At 44.2% G+C, this 18,233-nt stretch overlaps 1 protein-coding gene across 2 annotated transcripts in view; it reads left to right on the top strand.

Moving 5' to 3' along the window:
* The window catches only part of LOC309365541 (aldehyde oxidase-like), a 55,104-nt gene extending 37,281 nt beyond the window's left edge, over positions 1 to 17,823 (top strand). For both annotated transcript variants that reach the window (XM_081903556.1, XM_081903555.1), the window contains exons 25-35: positions 667 to 858; positions 1,924 to 2,151; positions 3,937 to 4,032; positions 4,724 to 4,852; positions 6,221 to 6,295; positions 7,914 to 7,966; positions 9,847 to 9,961; positions 11,688 to 11,753; positions 12,272 to 12,460; positions 15,162 to 15,329; positions 15,599 to 17,823. In XM_081903556.1, coding sequence (XP_081759682.1) covers positions 667 to 858; positions 1,924 to 2,151; positions 3,937 to 4,032; positions 4,724 to 4,852; positions 6,221 to 6,295; positions 7,914 to 7,966; positions 9,847 to 9,961; positions 11,688 to 11,753; positions 12,272 to 12,460; positions 15,162 to 15,329; positions 15,599 to 15,652 — 1,365 coding nt within the window. In that variant the 3' untranslated portion in view covers positions 15,653 to 17,823. The remainder of the gene's footprint in view (positions 1 to 666; positions 859 to 1,923; positions 2,152 to 3,936; positions 4,033 to 4,723; positions 4,853 to 6,220; positions 6,296 to 7,913; positions 7,967 to 9,846; positions 9,962 to 11,687; positions 11,754 to 12,271; positions 12,461 to 15,161; positions 15,330 to 15,598) is intronic.
* The last annotated feature ends 410 nt before the right edge of the window (positions 17,824 to 18,233 follow it).

Below are 18,233 nucleotides of genomic sequence, written 5' to 3'. Positions count from 1 at the left end.
ATTACAAATTTACTCCATTCTTCTACAAACTTTGACCCTTTTTAGTGTTGGATCTTATATGTCATTTTCACTAATTCCGTATATACAAAAACTTTTTCCTGCCATTCCATGACTGTTGGAATCTCCGATGACTTCCATTTTTGTGCTACAAGAACCCTAGCAGCCACCACGGCGTATTGAAATAACTTGTGCTCTTCCTTTTTTATTTCGTCCCCTATTATCCCTAATAAGAATGCCTCCGGGTTGTTTGGGAAGGTATACCTGAAAAGTTTCTTTAACTCATTATATATTAAATCCCAAAATATTTTCATTTTCTCGCATACCCACCACATATGAACCTTAGCTTCTTTCTTGCCTGTTTGATCCCATTTTCATTTCTGTGCATTGTAATCAGTCCTTCTCCTTGTGCCTATTTTAACCTCTGCTCAACTTGTTTCAGCAAGAGACCTAGTAGCAGCACAGCACTAACCATCCCAGCTTCTCAGTGTTCTCCTTGCCAAAACAATACGCAAAAATGGAGGCAACAGCTTCAGGAGTTCCTGGAGAGGGGAGTGGGAGTGGTTAATGCCAGTATTAGAAGAAGGTCATCCTATGTTGCGAACGGCCCACTGTTCTCTCATATTGTTGTTATTCTCATGCTCAGCTATTAATGTTCCCCTAATGAAGGTTTCGGAGATAATGCTGCTGAAACTGAATAATTCTTACAAGATTCCCAATATCCGAGCTCATGCCCGCGCTTGCAAGACAAACATGCCACCCAACACTGCTTTCCGTGGCTTCGGCTTCCCACAAGGAGGACTCATTACAGAAGCCTGGATAACGCGCGTTGCAGCCAGATGTGGATTATTACCAGAGGAGGTAGATTGGGGGCGGGGAGAAAGAGAACTGCATGCCTATGGCTCTGAAATTTTAAGAGTGAATGAAAAAGTGCACCTGGTTGCAAAGGGCATTCTGGGAAGAGGTGTGAGAGTGAAGGCTGGATGTAAGGAGCTTATGCACTCCTAGAAAGAAGAGACCTGAGTACACAGAGGAAATCTTTTTGAGGAGAAAGTGTTAACTTTTGAAGATTTCAGATAAACCAGGGACTGTAAGACACTTTTCACAGGACTTTTGGGAGACTGAACTTTCAGAAAGCCTATCAGAAAGGAGTGTTAGCCTGAGAGAAATGTAGCTGTGTCAGTAGGAGATAAGAACTTTGCATCTAACCTTGGTTTCAGTCCCATCAATAGTTTAATTGCTATCAACTCCCTGCTCCCCACTTTTGGGACCCTTTCAGCTGTAATGTAGCATAAGAAATGGGCTTGTTTGGTTTCTGTATTAATAAGACCTAGATGAAAGCCACTGTTGAAAAATTTGCTTTCTCAAATACCGTATTTTTTGCTCTATATGACTTACTTTTTCCTTCCTAAAAAGTAAGAGGAAATGTGTGTGTGTCTTATGGAGAGAATGCAGGCTGCACGGCTATCACAGAAGCCAGAACAGCAAGAGGGATTGCTGCTTTCACTGCGCAGTGATCCCTCTTGCTGTTCTGGCTTCTGAGATTCAGAATATTTTTTTTCTTGTTTTCCACCTCCAAAAACTAGGTGCGTCTTATGGTCTCGTGCGTCTTATAGAGTGGAAAATACGGTATATTGATCCTGGTCATATAATTAAGTCTCCTTGTGTGACTGAATCCTGCTTTTGAGGTATCCTGTATATTATTGTTACTTGCTTGTATTGATGCTAGCATTAATAATACTTTATGATCTGGTAATAGTTCAAATGTGTATGTGTGTGTGTATAAAATATAAATAGGCCCAATTCTACCTCTAGGCTGAGAAAAATCTACAGTATATAAGGTTTGGCTTTGGGTAAATACATTTTAGCTCCCAAAGCTAATTATGTGGCACCATATTGCAGTTTGCTGAGATACTTGTCTTCCAGATTAGAGAAAAAAATATGTACAAAGAAACCGGACAGACAGCTTATAAACAAGAGCTCAACCCAGAGAACCTCCTCAGATGCTGGGATGAATGCATGGAGAAGTCTATGTATCACACCAGGAAAGAAGTTGTGAATAAATTCAATAAGGAAAATTACTGGAAGAAAAAAGGGATTGCCATTATTCCCATGACGTTCCCTGTTGGATTTGGCTTACGCTCCCTAGGTCAGGTCAGTTTCTCTGGACACTGTACAAGAAGACAAGCATCGGTCACTTGCCTTTCTTGTTTTTATTTTATTTTATTATTATTATTGGCTGTTTTCTGTTTCGTTTTTGAAAAGTGCTCCCTTTCACCGCAGTTCCCACTCGCATGCCCCTGGCCACACAACTTGAAATCTGAGCTACGCTCCCTTACAAGGGCAGACATGCTCCTGATAGGTGTGCCGTGATTGGCAGCAGTGTCAGTTGTAATCCATCACCGCGCTTTGACTGTAGGAGGGCCATAAATGGGAGTGGTTTTTATTTATGCCGTCTCCTTTGCAGCTTTCAGTGGTGTATTCTCAAGTTACGACTGACCCCCAAGCAGGCATGGAATTCCCACTAAGCTCCATTGTTCCCCCACTGCAACTTTGACTTTCCTATCATCATCATCATCATCATCATCATTATCCTTACATTGCTGGTGAACCATCAACATGGCAGTTTTACTAGCACTGTGTACCACCAGCATAATAATAATAATAATAATAATTTATTATTTATACCCCGCCCATCTGGCTGGGCTTCCCCAGCCACTCTGGGCGGCTTCCAAAAAAATATTAAAATACTGTAATACATCAAACATTAAAAGCTTCCCTAAACAGGGCTGCCTTCAGATGTCTTCTAAAAGTCTGGTAGTTGTTGTTCTCTTTGACATCTGGTGCGAGGGCATTCCACAGGGCAGGCGCCACCACCGAGAAGGCCCTCTACCTGGTTCCCTGTAACTTCTCGCAGTGAGGGGACCGCCAGAAGGCCCTCGGTGCTGGACCTCAGTGTCCGGGCTGAACGATGGGGGTGGAGACGCTCCTTCAGATATACTGGACCGAGGCCGTTTAGGGCTTTAAAGGTCAGCACCAACATTTTGAATTGTGCTCGGAAACGTACTGGGAGCCAATGTAGGTCTTTCAAGACAGGTGTTATATGGTCTCGGCAGCCGCTCCCAGTCACCAGTCTGGCTGCCGTGTTCTGGATTAGCAACACCATGCTCAAGACTGCCCTGAGACATTTTGCTGTCCACAAGGACAGGGCGTTTCCAATTCCACAAACAGAAATTTGGCAGTGGAAGCTCATTTAGCATTTCTGAGCAGGCAATGTCCACCACCACACATGAGAACAGCAGACTGGCTTAGGGCTGCAGGCTAGGCTGCGTGTATCTCTGTCCTCCTATATCACTTCTCCCTACCACCCCAGCGTGGGGCAGCTGTTTTCCTCTGCCTAATGCAAGGATGGGGAAATAATTTTTAGCCCTTCTGTCAACCTCCACGGGTGAGGAGGGCCAAAGGCAGAAGCTGAAAGAGCAACAAGTGTGAATTTCATCTTTGGACCATTGGCTAGTTTCTACACACCCTTTTCTATCTTCCATCCAAACAAGCAAGAGGAATTATCAGTATTCAGGTGCATATTCCAGCAAGGGAGAAGCACTTGTGGAGGGTGTGAAACATGGTCGGCTAGGGACTTGTGTTTGGAGAGTGGGTGTGGTTTGGGAAGAGTCAGGAGGGCTAGACTGAGAGTCCTGGAGGCTTGCATTTGACTCCTTGGCCTGAGGTTGCCAATCCCTGACCCAATAATAGGGCTGGTTCTCTGCTAACACTAGTGCAGCAGATTGTAGCAGCAATCCTAACCTTTCACTGCAGAGCATCTCTTTAAAATATATATAGGTCTTCACTTTTAGATTGATAAAGACAGCCCAACTGAAAACATTTCTGCTCATTTCATGCAGAGTGCAGAGCCAAACTGTGTGTTCTTATTTTATGCAGGCCGCTGCTCTGGTTCATTTGTATACCGATGGGTCCGTGCTTCTGACTTACGGTGGTGTAGAAATGGGGCAAGGGCTCCACACCAAAATGATCCAGGTACTAGGAATTGCTTATCTCTTGCTTATGTGTGTGAATAACAAATTGCTTTAATGAGATTTTCTGCTGATTGACATCTTTAATTTTCTGCTTTAAAAAGATGGCAGCAATCCATGTTACTTCCTGGCATCTATTTATTAGTTTCAGTGAAGTTATGCCAGATGAAATATAGTGGTCTGATTTCAAGATAAGGGTAATTACAAACCCCAGTTTTAATTGAGGACCCAACCCCCTCTGGTTTCCAGGAACTGGAAGCATTACTGCCTCTATCTGTGGCTAATAATGACTGCTCCCCACTTCAAATGGGGGGCGCTTTTTGCACCCCCTGATCCAACAGGATTCCGGCAATTCGGCTTGGCTTCACCTCCCCAAGCTGGATACCTGGAAGTTCCCACCCCACCTCAGACAGTAAACCAATCCCAGCTGGGGAGGTGTTGCCAGGAGAATCAACCAGGTAGGGGTGTGTGTGTGTGTGTGTGTGTGTGTGTAAAGGTCTAGGTCAGGCTTCCTCAACCTTGGCCTTCCAGATGTTTCAAGACTACAATTCCCATCATACCTGACCACTGGTCCTGGTAGCTAGGGATCGAGGGAGTTGTAGGCCTAAAACATATGGAGGGCCGAAGTTGAGGAAGCCTGGTCTAGGTTGCTGTAGTTAAAACAGAATATTGTACGTCTTCCTTTCTCATTCTAGGTTGCAAGCCGAGAATTAAAGATGCCAATGTCAAATATTCACTTCTGTGAAACAAGTACGCAGACAGTCCCTAATGCATGTGCTTCAGTTGGATCAATGGGAACGGATGTCAATGGAATGGCAGTGAAGGTAAAATAAGATATTAATCTTCTAGTTAATGCAAAATTCCAAGGTTCCAGCTTCTTGAAAGATATTCATAGGAGCTTACTTCTGTTAGATGATGATGAAATGTATTGATTTTTTTTGAAAGACTTTCATACTAAGTTTACAAAAACGCTCAGAAGAAAGCACCACTGACTTCTTGAACACAGGTGCCTGGTTGTGTTTTAGGATTGCAACTATAATAATAATAATATAATAATAAAAATATTAATAATAATAATAATAATAATAATAATAATAATAATAATAATAATTTATTATTTATACCCCGCCAATCTGGCTGGGTTTCCCCAGCCACTCTGGGGGGCTCCCAACCGAATATTAAAAACACAATACAGCATTAAACATTAAAAACTTCCCTAAACAGGGTTGCCTTCAGATGTCTTTTAAAAGTAAGATAGTTGCTTATTGCCTTGACATCTGCTGGGAGGGCATTCCACAGGGCAGGTGCCACCACCAAGAAGGCCCTCTGCCTGGTTCCCTGTAACCTCACTTCTCGCAGCAAGGGACCCAGCAGAAGGCCCTCGGAGCTGGACCTCAGCTGAACAATGGGGGTGGAGACGCTCCTTCAGGAGCTGAGTCCTACTTTCTCTTATTCCCCATACCTTGAGCAACATTGTGTTTTGCAGAGAAGATACACACTGAGCTGGAAAGTGCTGGGAGTTTCATAGAATTGTAAAGTTGGAAGGGATCACGGGGGTCATCTACCCCAACCCACTGCAATGCAATAATCTTTCACCCAATGTGGGGGTCGAACCCATGACCCTGAGGTTAAGAGTCTCATGCTCTATCCTGCAATGGATTTCAAACAGCTAGGTGGGAATGTACGAATCACAGGAACAGCATAGGAAACTGCCTTATACCAAGTAAGACATCTGGCCCATTTAACTTACTTTTGTCTACACTGACCGGGAGTGGTTCTCCGGTTTTTCAGGCAAGGCTCTTTATCAGACCTACCTGGCAATGCCAGGGATAGAACCTTGGATGTTCTGCATGCGAAGCAGATACTCCATCACTGAGCTATGGTCCTTACCTGGTGAGCTACAGCACAGAGCATGCAACATCTGGTTAGTGCAAATTTTCCCAGTTGGTTGTAGTAGCCTTAATGAGGTTTAACTGATGCCCTTCCTCTTCTGGGTTGCAAAATTTAAGCTGCTCAGGACTGAATGTGGAGGCTCTTGATTTTTTGTTGAACTAACCTCTTGGCAATGCCATAGGCTAGTGTTTAATGACTCCTGTGGTGTGAGCAACAACGCAGCAGCATGGCAAGAACAGAACCCTTCAAATGTTTTACATAGAAATTTTTCTTCTTTGTGATCCTCCCAATGTCATCAGGATGCCTGCCAGACCCTCCGGAAACATCTTGAGCCCATCATTAGGCAGAACCCTAAGGGCACATGGAAAGAGTGGGTAAGATTAGTTCTGTGGTTTCCATGGATTACCCTTTATATGGAAATTCCCAGGACACATTTTATGTTTTTGCACTCCCTTCAGATCAGAAAGCATCAATTTCTTGCAGCATGGCTAATTATAGTGCTGCTGCACGTAAAACTTTAGCAACTTGTAATTTTGCTCTCTATTCCTGGTATTCTATAGTATGATACAGTTACTAGTAATTTTGGTATTGTCAGTCTTTACTTTGTTTTGTTGGGGATCATTTTATATATTTGGACGTTTCTATTTTGACCACTGGCTATTGACCATAACAAAGGGATTGATTGACTGACAGCAATTAAATAAGAAGCACCACAACAGACATTTGACTTGTATTAAATGGTATATGACTTTAGAGCCAAGGCATAACCTCTTGTTTTAACTTGCCTAGCTTACCGCAACATGATTAAAGAAAGAAAATGGAATATGAAGAATTTGTGTTTATGCAGGACTTTGCCCCTGCCTTTGGCAAGTTTCTTCATTCAGATTTGTTATTCACACTTCTACAAAGGGGCTTGTTTTCTTTTCCACTGTTCCTTAAATTAATGCACTTAGTGCAGAGGAGAGGAATCTTTCTCACACCAAGAACTGCTTTCCTCTGTGGGAAGTGGTGTGCACAGCAATTGATGTGACCTTTGTAAAGGAAACAACATTGCAGCCGCACAAAAGTCACAGATTTCTGCATCCCCTCCCACCGTTCTGCATTCACATTTCTCCGTATTTCATCTAGGCAAGCACAGGGTGTTACCACAGCTGAAGGACACATTCCAGGGGGGATAGTAATCCACGGTTTGAATGGACAAATTAACATTTAAATTATGAGCAGTGAGGAGATGAAATGTAGTACTGTAGACACATTTCCAGAAGCTTTATGGCGCACGCCACTAATAAAGAAAGCAGCTTTTTGCCATCATCAGGTACTTCTCTTTTGCTGGAGGAAAATATACGGCTACTAAGAATCAGGTACACTTTGACTCTTAACTGAGCTAGTAAACCTGTGTGTGGTGCTAGTGAGAGCTCATGTACTGGGATGCTTCTCCATAGAAAAAACAACTGCTTGCAACTATCATGTCAGGAAGAAGGCTAGGCCAAAATTCTCCCTGAAACACTAGCTTTCTGGCTGGATGGGATTGTTTTATTTGGAGGAGTATTCAGCTACCTGAGCTGCTACCAGCAGCCTTACATCCTCAGTGAAAGCCTCGTTTTCACAGTTCTCATATGTGCAACATTCCATTTCATCATTCAGTCAACTGGAAATACAATTCTTTTCGATTATATTTTATTAAGTTTAAACATTTTTAACATATACAATCAAAACACGATTTCGTCTTTTCTTTTTGTTGATTTCCCACCCCATTTTCCATGGAGTTGTTTCTCCTCTTCTGCTGCCCCCTATATTCTATCTATTAAATCATAACCACAATATTATTGCCTAATTACTTCTGTTACTCATAGCTCAAATCCTGCTCATGAGTTGATCATCCAGCTGGAAATATTAATAGGAATGTCTTGGTTTTAGCATGGCCATGGTATCTTTTTTTATACAAGATTGCTTTTTGAAGGAATAAACTTACTATGCTTGCTTGTTTTACAGGCCAAAGAAGCTTTTGAGCAGAGTATCAATCTGTCAGCAATAGGTTATTTCAGGTACTAGATATTAACTCATGACTTCAAGAAGTGACTATCAAAAGAGAATTATTGTAATGACTTGCATAACAAGGTAGCTACTGCAGGGATTATGAATGACTTGAGCTGATGCTTTTAGTAGTTGCATATACTGCTTAGACATAAGCATTCAGAGAAAAGGGCATGTCATGTCTAGTCTTGTACATGAAGGTCCTGAAGGAGAATGTTAGCAGCAGAGTTAAAGATACACGACTGTGGCCTACTGTTTTGCACTCTATAATGAACCGTGCACAGTGATGGCACTAAATCGATAAATATTTCAGGGAGGATCCAGAGGATCCTTCTGTGAGTGAAAGGCACTAAGATCCAGCAGATCGTCCTGCTGGAGAAAGATGCATTCTTTAAAAACCAGTTGGAGAAAGAGGAAGGCTGCCCTGTGCTGCTACCCAAATGGTTCCAGAGACACTCCCAACTCTCCAGAGCAGTGTTTCCCAAACTTTTTTGGGCAACGGCACACCTGTTTACTGAAAAAAAATCTCACGGCACACCACCATTAAAGCCCCGCCCCGTGACGTCAGCGCGCAGCGTCACGCCGGGAGGGACGCACGAAAGTGAAAGTTTTTTTCCCTCCCCCTTGCCGGGGAACCTCCAAGCTTTGGGGGTGGGAGGAGGCAGCAGAGCGAGGGACTGAGGGACGGCGGCAACTGAGGCGGCGGCGGCTGTTGTGGTGGTGGCGGCGATAGCGGGCGGAGGAGGGGGCGGCGGCGGGGCTTGAGGAGCCGTCGCCGGGAGTTGCTGCTGCTGTTGTTGCTGCTGCTGCCCGGACATGCCGGCCTCCTCCTCCTCCGCTGTCTCGCGCTCCTCCCTTTTGCACGCGCTGCCCCGCCGCTCGGCACCACCACCGCGGAGCCGCCCCCGGCTCGACGCGGATCCTCGCCGCCGCTGCCTCTCACCGCCCGACTCGCCCGACTCCCTCCCACGGCACACCAGCCAATGTCTGACGGCACAGTAGTGTGCCGCGGAACACCGGTTGGGAAACACTGCTCCAGAGCACCTTTTCAGCAGTGGCGTAGCGTGGGTTGTCATCACCCGGGGCAAGGCAAGTAATTTGCGCCCCCTAACCCGTGGATTTGCGCCCCCTAACCCCCAGATGTTGCGCCCGGTGCGGCCGGCCCCCCCTGCACCCCCCACGCTACGCCACTGCTTTTCAGGCAAAACTCACCTGTTCTCCCCCTCCCCACGCCACCTCATGGGCTTTCTCATGATCTGCATTCTGCTCACAGTAACTTTGGATCCACCCCACTGATCAAGTGGAAGGCATTATTGGTCGCATTCAGAAATTTGTACATTTGGTTAAAAGTGCTGTCAGTGAGTCTGGAGGGTTTTTTTAAATGTTTCTGTAAAGGAAAAGTCTTTCCGAATCAGAGAACTCAGGTCAGCACTGCATTCTGACTGCATCAAGGGAGAATTTAATGTGGCAACAATGAGTAGTAGCTGATACAGCTTTAAATGAGGAAAAGCCAAATCCATAGATCTATTAATGGGTATTAGCCATTATAGTATTGACTGGCTTTGGGGGAGAAGAACGTTGGGGGCTTTTACCTACATCTCCTGTTTTGGGGTTCTTGGAGGCCTGAGCACTTCCAGAAACAGAATGCTGAATTAGATGAACATTTGATCTGATCAGCAGGCCTGCTGCTATGTTCTTAAACAACATGATGCATTATCAGAGCAAATCTCACATAGCTCCACTGTCATGACCGATTGTACCAACTGAGGGTCCAGCACATCATTGTGATTGTGAGGCTCTTTATTGCTATTTCCCCCCTTGTCTCTTTTATTGTTGTCCCCACGCCTGCAAGCATCCCTTACTCCCCAACATCCTTTGTTGCTTCTTGCAGAGGTTATGAAGCAAACATAGACTGGGAGAAAGGGGAAGGCCACCCATTTGAATATTTTGTTTTTGGAGCTGCCTGCGCAGAGGTTGAAATAGACTGCCTGACTGGAGACCACAAGGTAAACTGTCAGGTGTCACTTACAGCTAGTGCAAAAAGCACAGCCAAGTTCCTGTGTAACTAGTGAAAGGCTCTTGTGTTTTCTTTGTCGTATTCAGTATAAACAGTTGTTTGCACTGGACAGCAATAAATCCTGCTGGTTTCTACAAAGCACAGCTATTTGGAAATGGGTCAGGAGACTGTATTTTTCGCTCTATAAGACGCACCAGACCACAAGACGCACCTTGTTTTTGGAGGAGGAAAACAAGAAAAAAAAATATTCTGAATCTCAGAAGCCAGAACAGCAAGAGGGATCACTGCGCAGTGAAAGCAGCGATCCCTCTTCCTGTTCTGGCTTCAGGGATAGCTGCGCAGCCTGCATTCGCTCCATAAGACACACACACATTTCCCCTTACTTTTTAGGAGGGAAAAAGTGAGTCTTATAGAGCAAAAAATACGGTAATTGGAAATGGGTGCAGGATACATAGTGGTTTCTTGTGTGGATCGGTTTTAACCTCTCCTCCTTCCTCATGTGACTTCAGTAATCCATGAGCTGCTGCTATGGCACATGCATGGCAACTTTGAATGTGAATTCATCCGGGCACTTGTGTTGCAGTAGCCAACAGCCTCCATTTTGCCCTTTCCCCAGCTGTTTTCTTCCAAAGCTGACCGGGCAAAAGCAGGCAGTCTTCTGCAGAACCAGACAGCTTTTTATTTAAGTTGTACAATTTATGAATTCCATTTGCACATAAATTTTCCCATAGAAGTGGTATAGTGTTTATTGCCACAGAAAGATAAAAAGAATACATAGCATTTATGTAGCACATGAATGAGTATAGTCCACTTTGCATATATTGTATCTCTAATTTTTGCAGGATTCCTTCAGTATTATTACTTTTTGGTATATGGGAATCTGGCTTTGAGGCTGAAAGGCTGCGCAGTACATTCATAGTTGAAGGAAAATTGTATTTAAAAAAACCAGAAACATTTATTCAAAAGTTACTGAAATATACTCAGAGTTGAGAGTGGATTTCATGCTCTTTATTCAGCTCATAGTGGTGAGAAGGAATGGAAGTTTCCCCAAAGTATCTGCTTTATATACATTATTTACACAATGGGCCGCACGTAATTGGCCAATTCCGGAATTCTCCTGTAGGCCAATCAGGTTGTGGATTCACTTCCATCTGGAGCTGGATTGGGTGGCTCCTGCAGACCAATCATACTGCTGCATTGTTCTAGGACCAATCAGACTGCTGCATTCTGAATCCTATTGTTCTAGGACCAATCAGACTGCTGCATTTTGGATCCTATTCAACTCAGTACATAACAGTTACAATACATTTTCAATCAGTATATTGGGAGGATTCAAATGCTGGTATTTGTTGGTTTCTTAGCCAAAGCTCTTAGCCATAGCCTATACAAAGCACCAGCTTTCCTGGCTACTGTTACTTTTTCATTAAAGTGATGTCCACTCTACCTACTTCTAAAAATGAAAGTAGCATCGTTGACTTTAATGTGGTTTTAGACTGGGGAAAATATTACAAGATAAGGACTTCAGCCCTAAGCATACTTATAACAAATAAAGTATTGTTAAATTCATTGGGACTTATTTCCCAAAATGAGCCACAAATAGGTCATATCACACTGGGTACAAATTCTCGATATCCTATCCATAATATTTGGCTCATCTCCTCATGCTTCAGTCCCCCGAATGTAACGCAAAGTTACAACCTGTTTTTCATTAACAGAATGTCAAAACAGATATTGTTATGGACATTGGATGCAGCATCAATCCGGCAATGGATATAGGTCAGGTAAGTCCTGAGAATTTCTTCATTCTGCTATGAGGTACTAAATTCACTTCAATTAGAATCATAAGATTTGGAAGGAGATCCAACTCCCTGTTCAGTGACAGATACAAAACCCAACAATACAGAAATTCGCTGAGCACGGGGTTGGACCTCCTTCCAACTCTTATGATAGCAATGGGTAATTAAAATGTAGCATCTTGCAAATATGCCCCCCCCCCATTTCAGCTTTGTTAGATGGTGAAATTTAAGAGGAGAGCAAAGAATTGAAATATTTGTGAAAGGCCAGCATTATTCATAGAATTCTGAAAGTCTAATTACAATAGTAATGGTAAGGTGTCTAGTTGTCTTTCAGATGTTAGATTTTTATGCTTGCTTTTATGGTTCATTTGTTCAATTTCAATAAAAAATAATTATAATTTTAAAGCTACCATCGCTTTCAGACAATGTAACGAGAGCTCGTATTAATTTAACACAACAAAGTATGTGGAAATCTCACTATAAGCCATACTTCCTCTTGGCAGATTGAAGGTGCCTTTGTTCAGGGCCTTGGACTTTACACAACAGAGGAACTCAAATATTCCCCAGAGGGGGTCCTCTACACACGGGGCCCAGATCAGTATAAAATCCCTGCTGTTTGTGACATTCCAGAACAGATCAGTGTCTCCTTGTTGGCATCTAGCCAAAACCCAACAGCGATCTACTCATCCAAGGTAAGAAGATGGAAATCCAAGGTGCAGTTCTTCCCTTTCGCTCCTGCTAAACCTAAGTGACCCATATTACTGAAGGAAAAACTGCAGACTTGGAGGGTGGGATGGAAATGATATGAGAGAAGAAGTTGTTTTCACTATGAATATCTTGTTACTGTATTATTAATCATGCGGCTATAATCCATCCCTCAGCCATTCAGGCATAAGCACGATTGAAATCAACAGTGATTAAATGTGCTTAACGGCGGTTGGGTTTATGCCCACATGAATATAATATCAGGAGCCAAAAGAAAAATACATGACATACTCTAGTGGGAACCCTTGCTAGGCAATTGTTTCACTGTAGCATGTTCCCCTATCGGGAGAAGAGCAGTCAGTTTTGAGGCATTCCAAGCCCTTTTTGGAGGCATGAAAGCAGAACAGGCTATCAAACAATCAAAAATAAGGAATGAAATTTTTACAGTGGCCTAGCCTTCTCTCTTAACTACCCATCGAGACAGGGATGCGGGTGGCACTGTGGGTTAAACCACAGAGCCTAGGACATGCTGATCAGAAGGTCGGCGGTTCAAATCCCCGCGACGGGGTGAGCTCCCGTTGCTCAGTCCCTGCTCCTGCCAACCTAGCAGTTCGAAAGCACCTAAAAGTGCAAGTAGATAAATAGGTACCGCTCTGGCAGGAAGGTAAACAGCGTTTCCATGCGCTGCTCTGGTTCGCCAGAAGTGGCTTAGTCATGCTGGCCACATGACCCGGAAGCTGTACGCTGGCTTCCTCAGCCAATAAAGCGAGATGAGCGCCGCAACCCCAGAGTCGGTCACGACTGGACCTAATGGTCAGGGATCCCTTTACCCTGACCATCTCTCTTAACTACCCATCGAGGCAGTGGTAGCTAGAAAAGCTGTGCCAACTAGCCGAAAACAATCAGAGCACACTTATCTACTTGCAGCCAAACAGAACACAAATTATATCAAACTTCTAGCAAAACAAGGCCAAAAAGTCCAATGGGGGATTAGGCCAGTTACGCAGCTTGACGGAATGTGACTAAATTATCCCTTGCAGATCACACACTTGAGTGTTATTATCTGTAGCTCTGCTGGCTGTGCTAACCACCTCTGCTTGTTGATTGGCATCCATCTGTTTTGAGAGACAATGGAGTGCACCTCCAGGGGTGAATTCAAACCACTGGGTTAGCAGCACCAAATGACCTCCCTGTAGCACAGGCCTGGGCAGTATGTTTGGAGGTCCTGAGCTGCCCAGATGACAAGAGCCTCCCCTTTCAGCCTCACTGATGTGTTCCACAGGAAAGTAGAGCAATACGATTTGCACCAGCTTGACTGCAGGAGTTGCCGGAAAGAGGAATACTGTACATCCAACCGTTTTATGGGCTCCACTCTGGATTTGTGCAGGGTTTACTCCTTAGCCTTTTCTTCTTCCAAAGATATCCCACGTGGCATCTTGAGGTCTAGGATCAGTGTTTTCCTTCTCCTAGATGGGCTCCCTTCCCAAGTTGACGAGCCCCTTGGAAAGCACTAATATTAGGTGACACCAATTGTGTCCATCCACATCTTGATCTCATTGGGCTGACGCTCAAAAGGGCTTTTCACCTTTGGCCTTTTGGATGTAAAAACTGTGGCATGTAAAATGAAACACGTCGTTCCAGGGAACTGGACAGATGTTGCATCTTAGGATAAACACAGACGAGGGGGAGATATATAGTGGCAACCCAAGCTCAGATGAGAGGGACAGAATAATAAGAGTCACAGATTCCTAGCCTCTAACATCAGCCAGCTGCATGGGCAATTTGCTCTTCCCACTACCCTCAGCTCTCTAGCACCCGTGATAGGCCGCAGTTGCGGCTGCCACCATTTTGGAATATGGTGAGCAATCTTTGTGAACCGACTAGGACACAAGAAAAATATGTTCTTGAATGGCAGCAGTGCGTTGCTGGCAGAGAGGTGCTGCCTCACATTGTTTGTTTTCATTTTGGTTAGTCTTTAAAAAGCTGCATGTGCACACATGTGGATATAAGCTCATGCTTTCACATATATTTTTAAAGCAACCACTCATAATAGGTGAAAAACCTTTCTAAAATAACCCAGAGTTTGCAGTCAGCATTCTCAGAAAGGCTGCCACAGGACCCTTGTTAGATATACAGCTGTCTCCTTCTCCACCGATGAGCAACAGGTGGGCACCATTGCAGCTGTGACACTTGGACATTGATAAGCCACCCAGTACTGATTTGAGGAGGGCTGCTACTTCTGCTACCATCACTACTCCTCCTCCTCAGAAAGGCAGGGCCGCCTACCATCCTTGGAGCTTAGTGGGAAATAAGCAGAAGGACAGAGAATGAGACTGGAACATCCACTCATCACATACTGAATCGGAAAGCCCGCTAGTGGCCCCATCGTGAAGGCTCCGTCAAGCTTGGAGCCAGCCCTGAGCACAGGGAGGTGTTATGCAGTAGGTTCCTGTGGCTTCTCACATCAGCCACATGAAGGTGCTGGCTCATGTAAGGTCTGCCTGGTGGCCCAAGGGTGATGCCACCAAGCTCTTAAGAGTGTGTCAGATGCTGGGTCTTGTTCCCACACAATGAGAAAACAAAACTCATTTCATATACGGACAGAGATGCTCCCCGAAAGGTTCTTGATGTGAAATATTTGCTAATGCCTCAACATGATTTCACTGCTTTTGTCTCTGCTTTTGGCAGGGTCTTGGTGAAGCGGCACTTTTCTTGGGGAGCTCTGTTTTTTTTGCAATATGGGATGCAGTGGCTGCTGCCAGGAAGGAAAGAGGATTGCCATCAGACTTTGTGTTGAACAGCCCCTTGACTCCTGAACGACTGCGAATGGCCTGTGGTGACCAATTTACGGAGATGGTAAATATTTTTAATGCATCTGGTGCCTAATTCTTCTTTCTCTTGAGACTGTCAGGATGAGGAATAGGTTACTTTTAAATTAAAATCAGGACGTAGCATCTTCTGTCCTTAATGGCACCCTAAATCTTTTGTGCCTCCAGTGGCTTCCTCTCGTTGCCTTCAGGTATTGTTGAATCAGTTTCAGAGAAATCCAAACTGATATAGCAACAAACCTTAGCAATGACTCTTCAAGACTGATTGTTCCGTTTACTATTTATTCGTTTTTCTAGATCCCAAAGGATGAAAAAAGCAAGTCCACTGTTTCGTGGGAAATCTCCCTTTGAAGAAGAACCAGGAATGTGCAGAAAGTGCCATGAAGTGCTAACTTCTTCAAGTCAACATCTTCCAGTGCTTTATCAACAAATGCAGTTCATTTTAGTTCAGTAGTTGCTTTCTTGTGGGGAATTATATTGCAGGCTTCATATTCATTTACATGAGAGTCTCCTACCATTTTCACACTTTTTGGTACTAGGCTGCTACAGTTCAAGGCCTAACCATTTGGTGGTTGTTTCTATCTGCTTTGCTAGGTTCCTAGTGCTAACATACTCTGTCTCCTTCATGGAGCCCCCTCAGCAGATCCAGGGGTCTCCTGCCTCTCTAACTCATTTGCCAGTCTACTCTCCCTCCTCTCCCAGGGTCCTATTTCACCATCCCCTCCTTTTTTCTGGCTACTAAAATCTAACCACCTTTCCATCCGTCTTCTACCTCTTTCACACCTCTTTCCCTCAGTTTTTCAAGGTATTACTAAATGTTACAGAAAAACATGTACAGAGGTTCCCCCAACCTCCGGCAATATCTAATTCAGCCTTCCCCGACATAGTGAGCCTGAGATGCTTTGGACTACATCTCCCATCATTCCTGACCATTGGCTATAATGGCTGGAGCTGAAAGGACTTGGGAGTCCAACAACATCTGGGTTGGCGAAGGCTGATGGTAGCCAAACTTGCCTTGCATCCTCCTCGTCTCATTATGCTGTGTGTTTCCCTGTTCCCACATGCCAGGATTGGCTGCTGCCACTGAGCATCTGCCTACTGCTGCTGTTGTCTTTGAAGTGTGAATCTCAAATTGATCCACTTTATTTACTTTGAACAAGGTCTGTGGTAAAATAAATCTTGAGCTGGTTTTGGCTTTAGGAAACCTACTGTGCAGTGGTGTGCATGAAAGATTGCTCGGGGCATCAGACAACATCCTCAGGGTGTGAGACAGCATTGTTTAATGACTGCTGAATGTTAAAAGGTACAAGGTGCATGCCAGAAAGAGTCCCTTTGTGCATCTTAGACGTCTGGTGCATGCATTATCTCCTGCGACGGTTGTGTTGTGTAAGATAAGCTGTCTTTCCAGAATATCAAGCGCTAGGCAATAAAAATCATGCACATTAAAAGATGCATATGCCACTTCCTAAGGCTAGCATGCAGATTATTTCTTGAAAGGCGAAGGAAATAATTCGAGGAGTGATCTGTTGTTTGATTAGGTGCCTTGTTATCACACCTTTTTAAACTACAGCATGGATTAAAATTGATTAAGCATGCAGGTGCACAAGTAATGAAGCCTACAAGTAATATTGCTTCACACTTACGCTGTTACTCTCTTGTGTGTAGCTTTGCCAGGAAGACTGAATCACTTGGCTTGCACTTCACCAAACTTTAATTTATTTTCAGAAGTTTCTCAACAGGTTTAATTAGAGATGTGCAATATAAAAATAAGAATAATCCCTTCCATGCTCATGGGTGATAGAGTGGCAAAGAATTTAATGGGAGGAGGAGGAAGAGGAGGAAGATTAGTTGCACTCATTCCGGCTAAGAGAATGGCAGTTCCTGGGACTCCCAGAGATCCAGGGTTGGTACCCCTCCAAATGTTATTGGATTCCACATGCCACCATACCATATGCTTGGTCTTGGAGACCCCAGGTTCTCCATCTCTGCTGTCACTCACAGTCCTTGTCCTCACACCCTTTTTCCTGGGTTTTGCATTTCACTTAACCGATGCTGTGTATGTGCAGTTGCACCCACACCCTTGCATGCACCTTGGATCAATATGAAAATGGCAGTGTTGTGAGTTTCCCCCTCTGTGCCATCTGGTACAACTTGTCCTGTATTTGCATGTCATTGAGCTGTGCCTTTCCTTGCTTCACAGGATTGGCTGGTATGGGCCAGAAAGCACACAGTGTAACAATGTGAGGACCCTGGGCAAATTGTGCTATGTATTATAAAGCTGGAAGAAAGATTCTGTGTTTGGCGGCACCTCCCGTTTTTTGTCCATTCACCCAAAGCAGAACTAAATCTTACAGAGGGCTTCTGGGCGGGGACTTAATGTTGTAAGTAGGTTGTTCAGAAATCACAATTGGGTTGTTGTTAACAGTTTTGGGGTTTTTTAATAAGGAGCCCCCCCCCCCCGGGTAAATGCAGGTTAAAGGAGGGAGAATATAGTCTAGCATTTTGATGCCAATGACATTGTGGGGGAAAACTGCACGAGGAACACCCATCAATAAGTACCTGTCTGAATGCAGCCCAAGTACACAGGTGCAGTGATATAATTTCACACCTTTTTGAATCTTGTTTAGAAGAACAGAAAAAGCTGATGATGCGCAGGATGAGAGTTGGAGAAGGTTCAGAAAAGGCAATCAGAATGATCAAGGAGCTGCAGCAGCTTTCCTATGAGGAAAGCATTCTGGACTTTTTCGTTTAGAGAGAAGGCAAGTAAGTAGTGTGACATGGTAGGATTTTATAAGACTAGACGTGGCATGGAGAAAGTGGATTGAGAAAATATTTTCTCCCTCATAACACTAGAAACATTCAATGATGCTTATTGAAGTACCTCACGCATAGTTAAGCTCTGGAACCCACTCCCATAAACCACAGTGATAGC

Source organism: Podarcis melisellensis (assembly GCF_964234715.1).
Source record: "Podarcis melisellensis genome assembly, chromosome: 1".
NCBI classification, from domain to species: Eukaryota; Metazoa; Chordata; class Lepidosauria; order Squamata; family Lacertidae; genus Podarcis; species Podarcis melisellensis.
The sequence above is the reverse complement of the archived record's forward strand: the minus strand, read 5'-3'. Positions and strand labels throughout refer to the sequence as shown.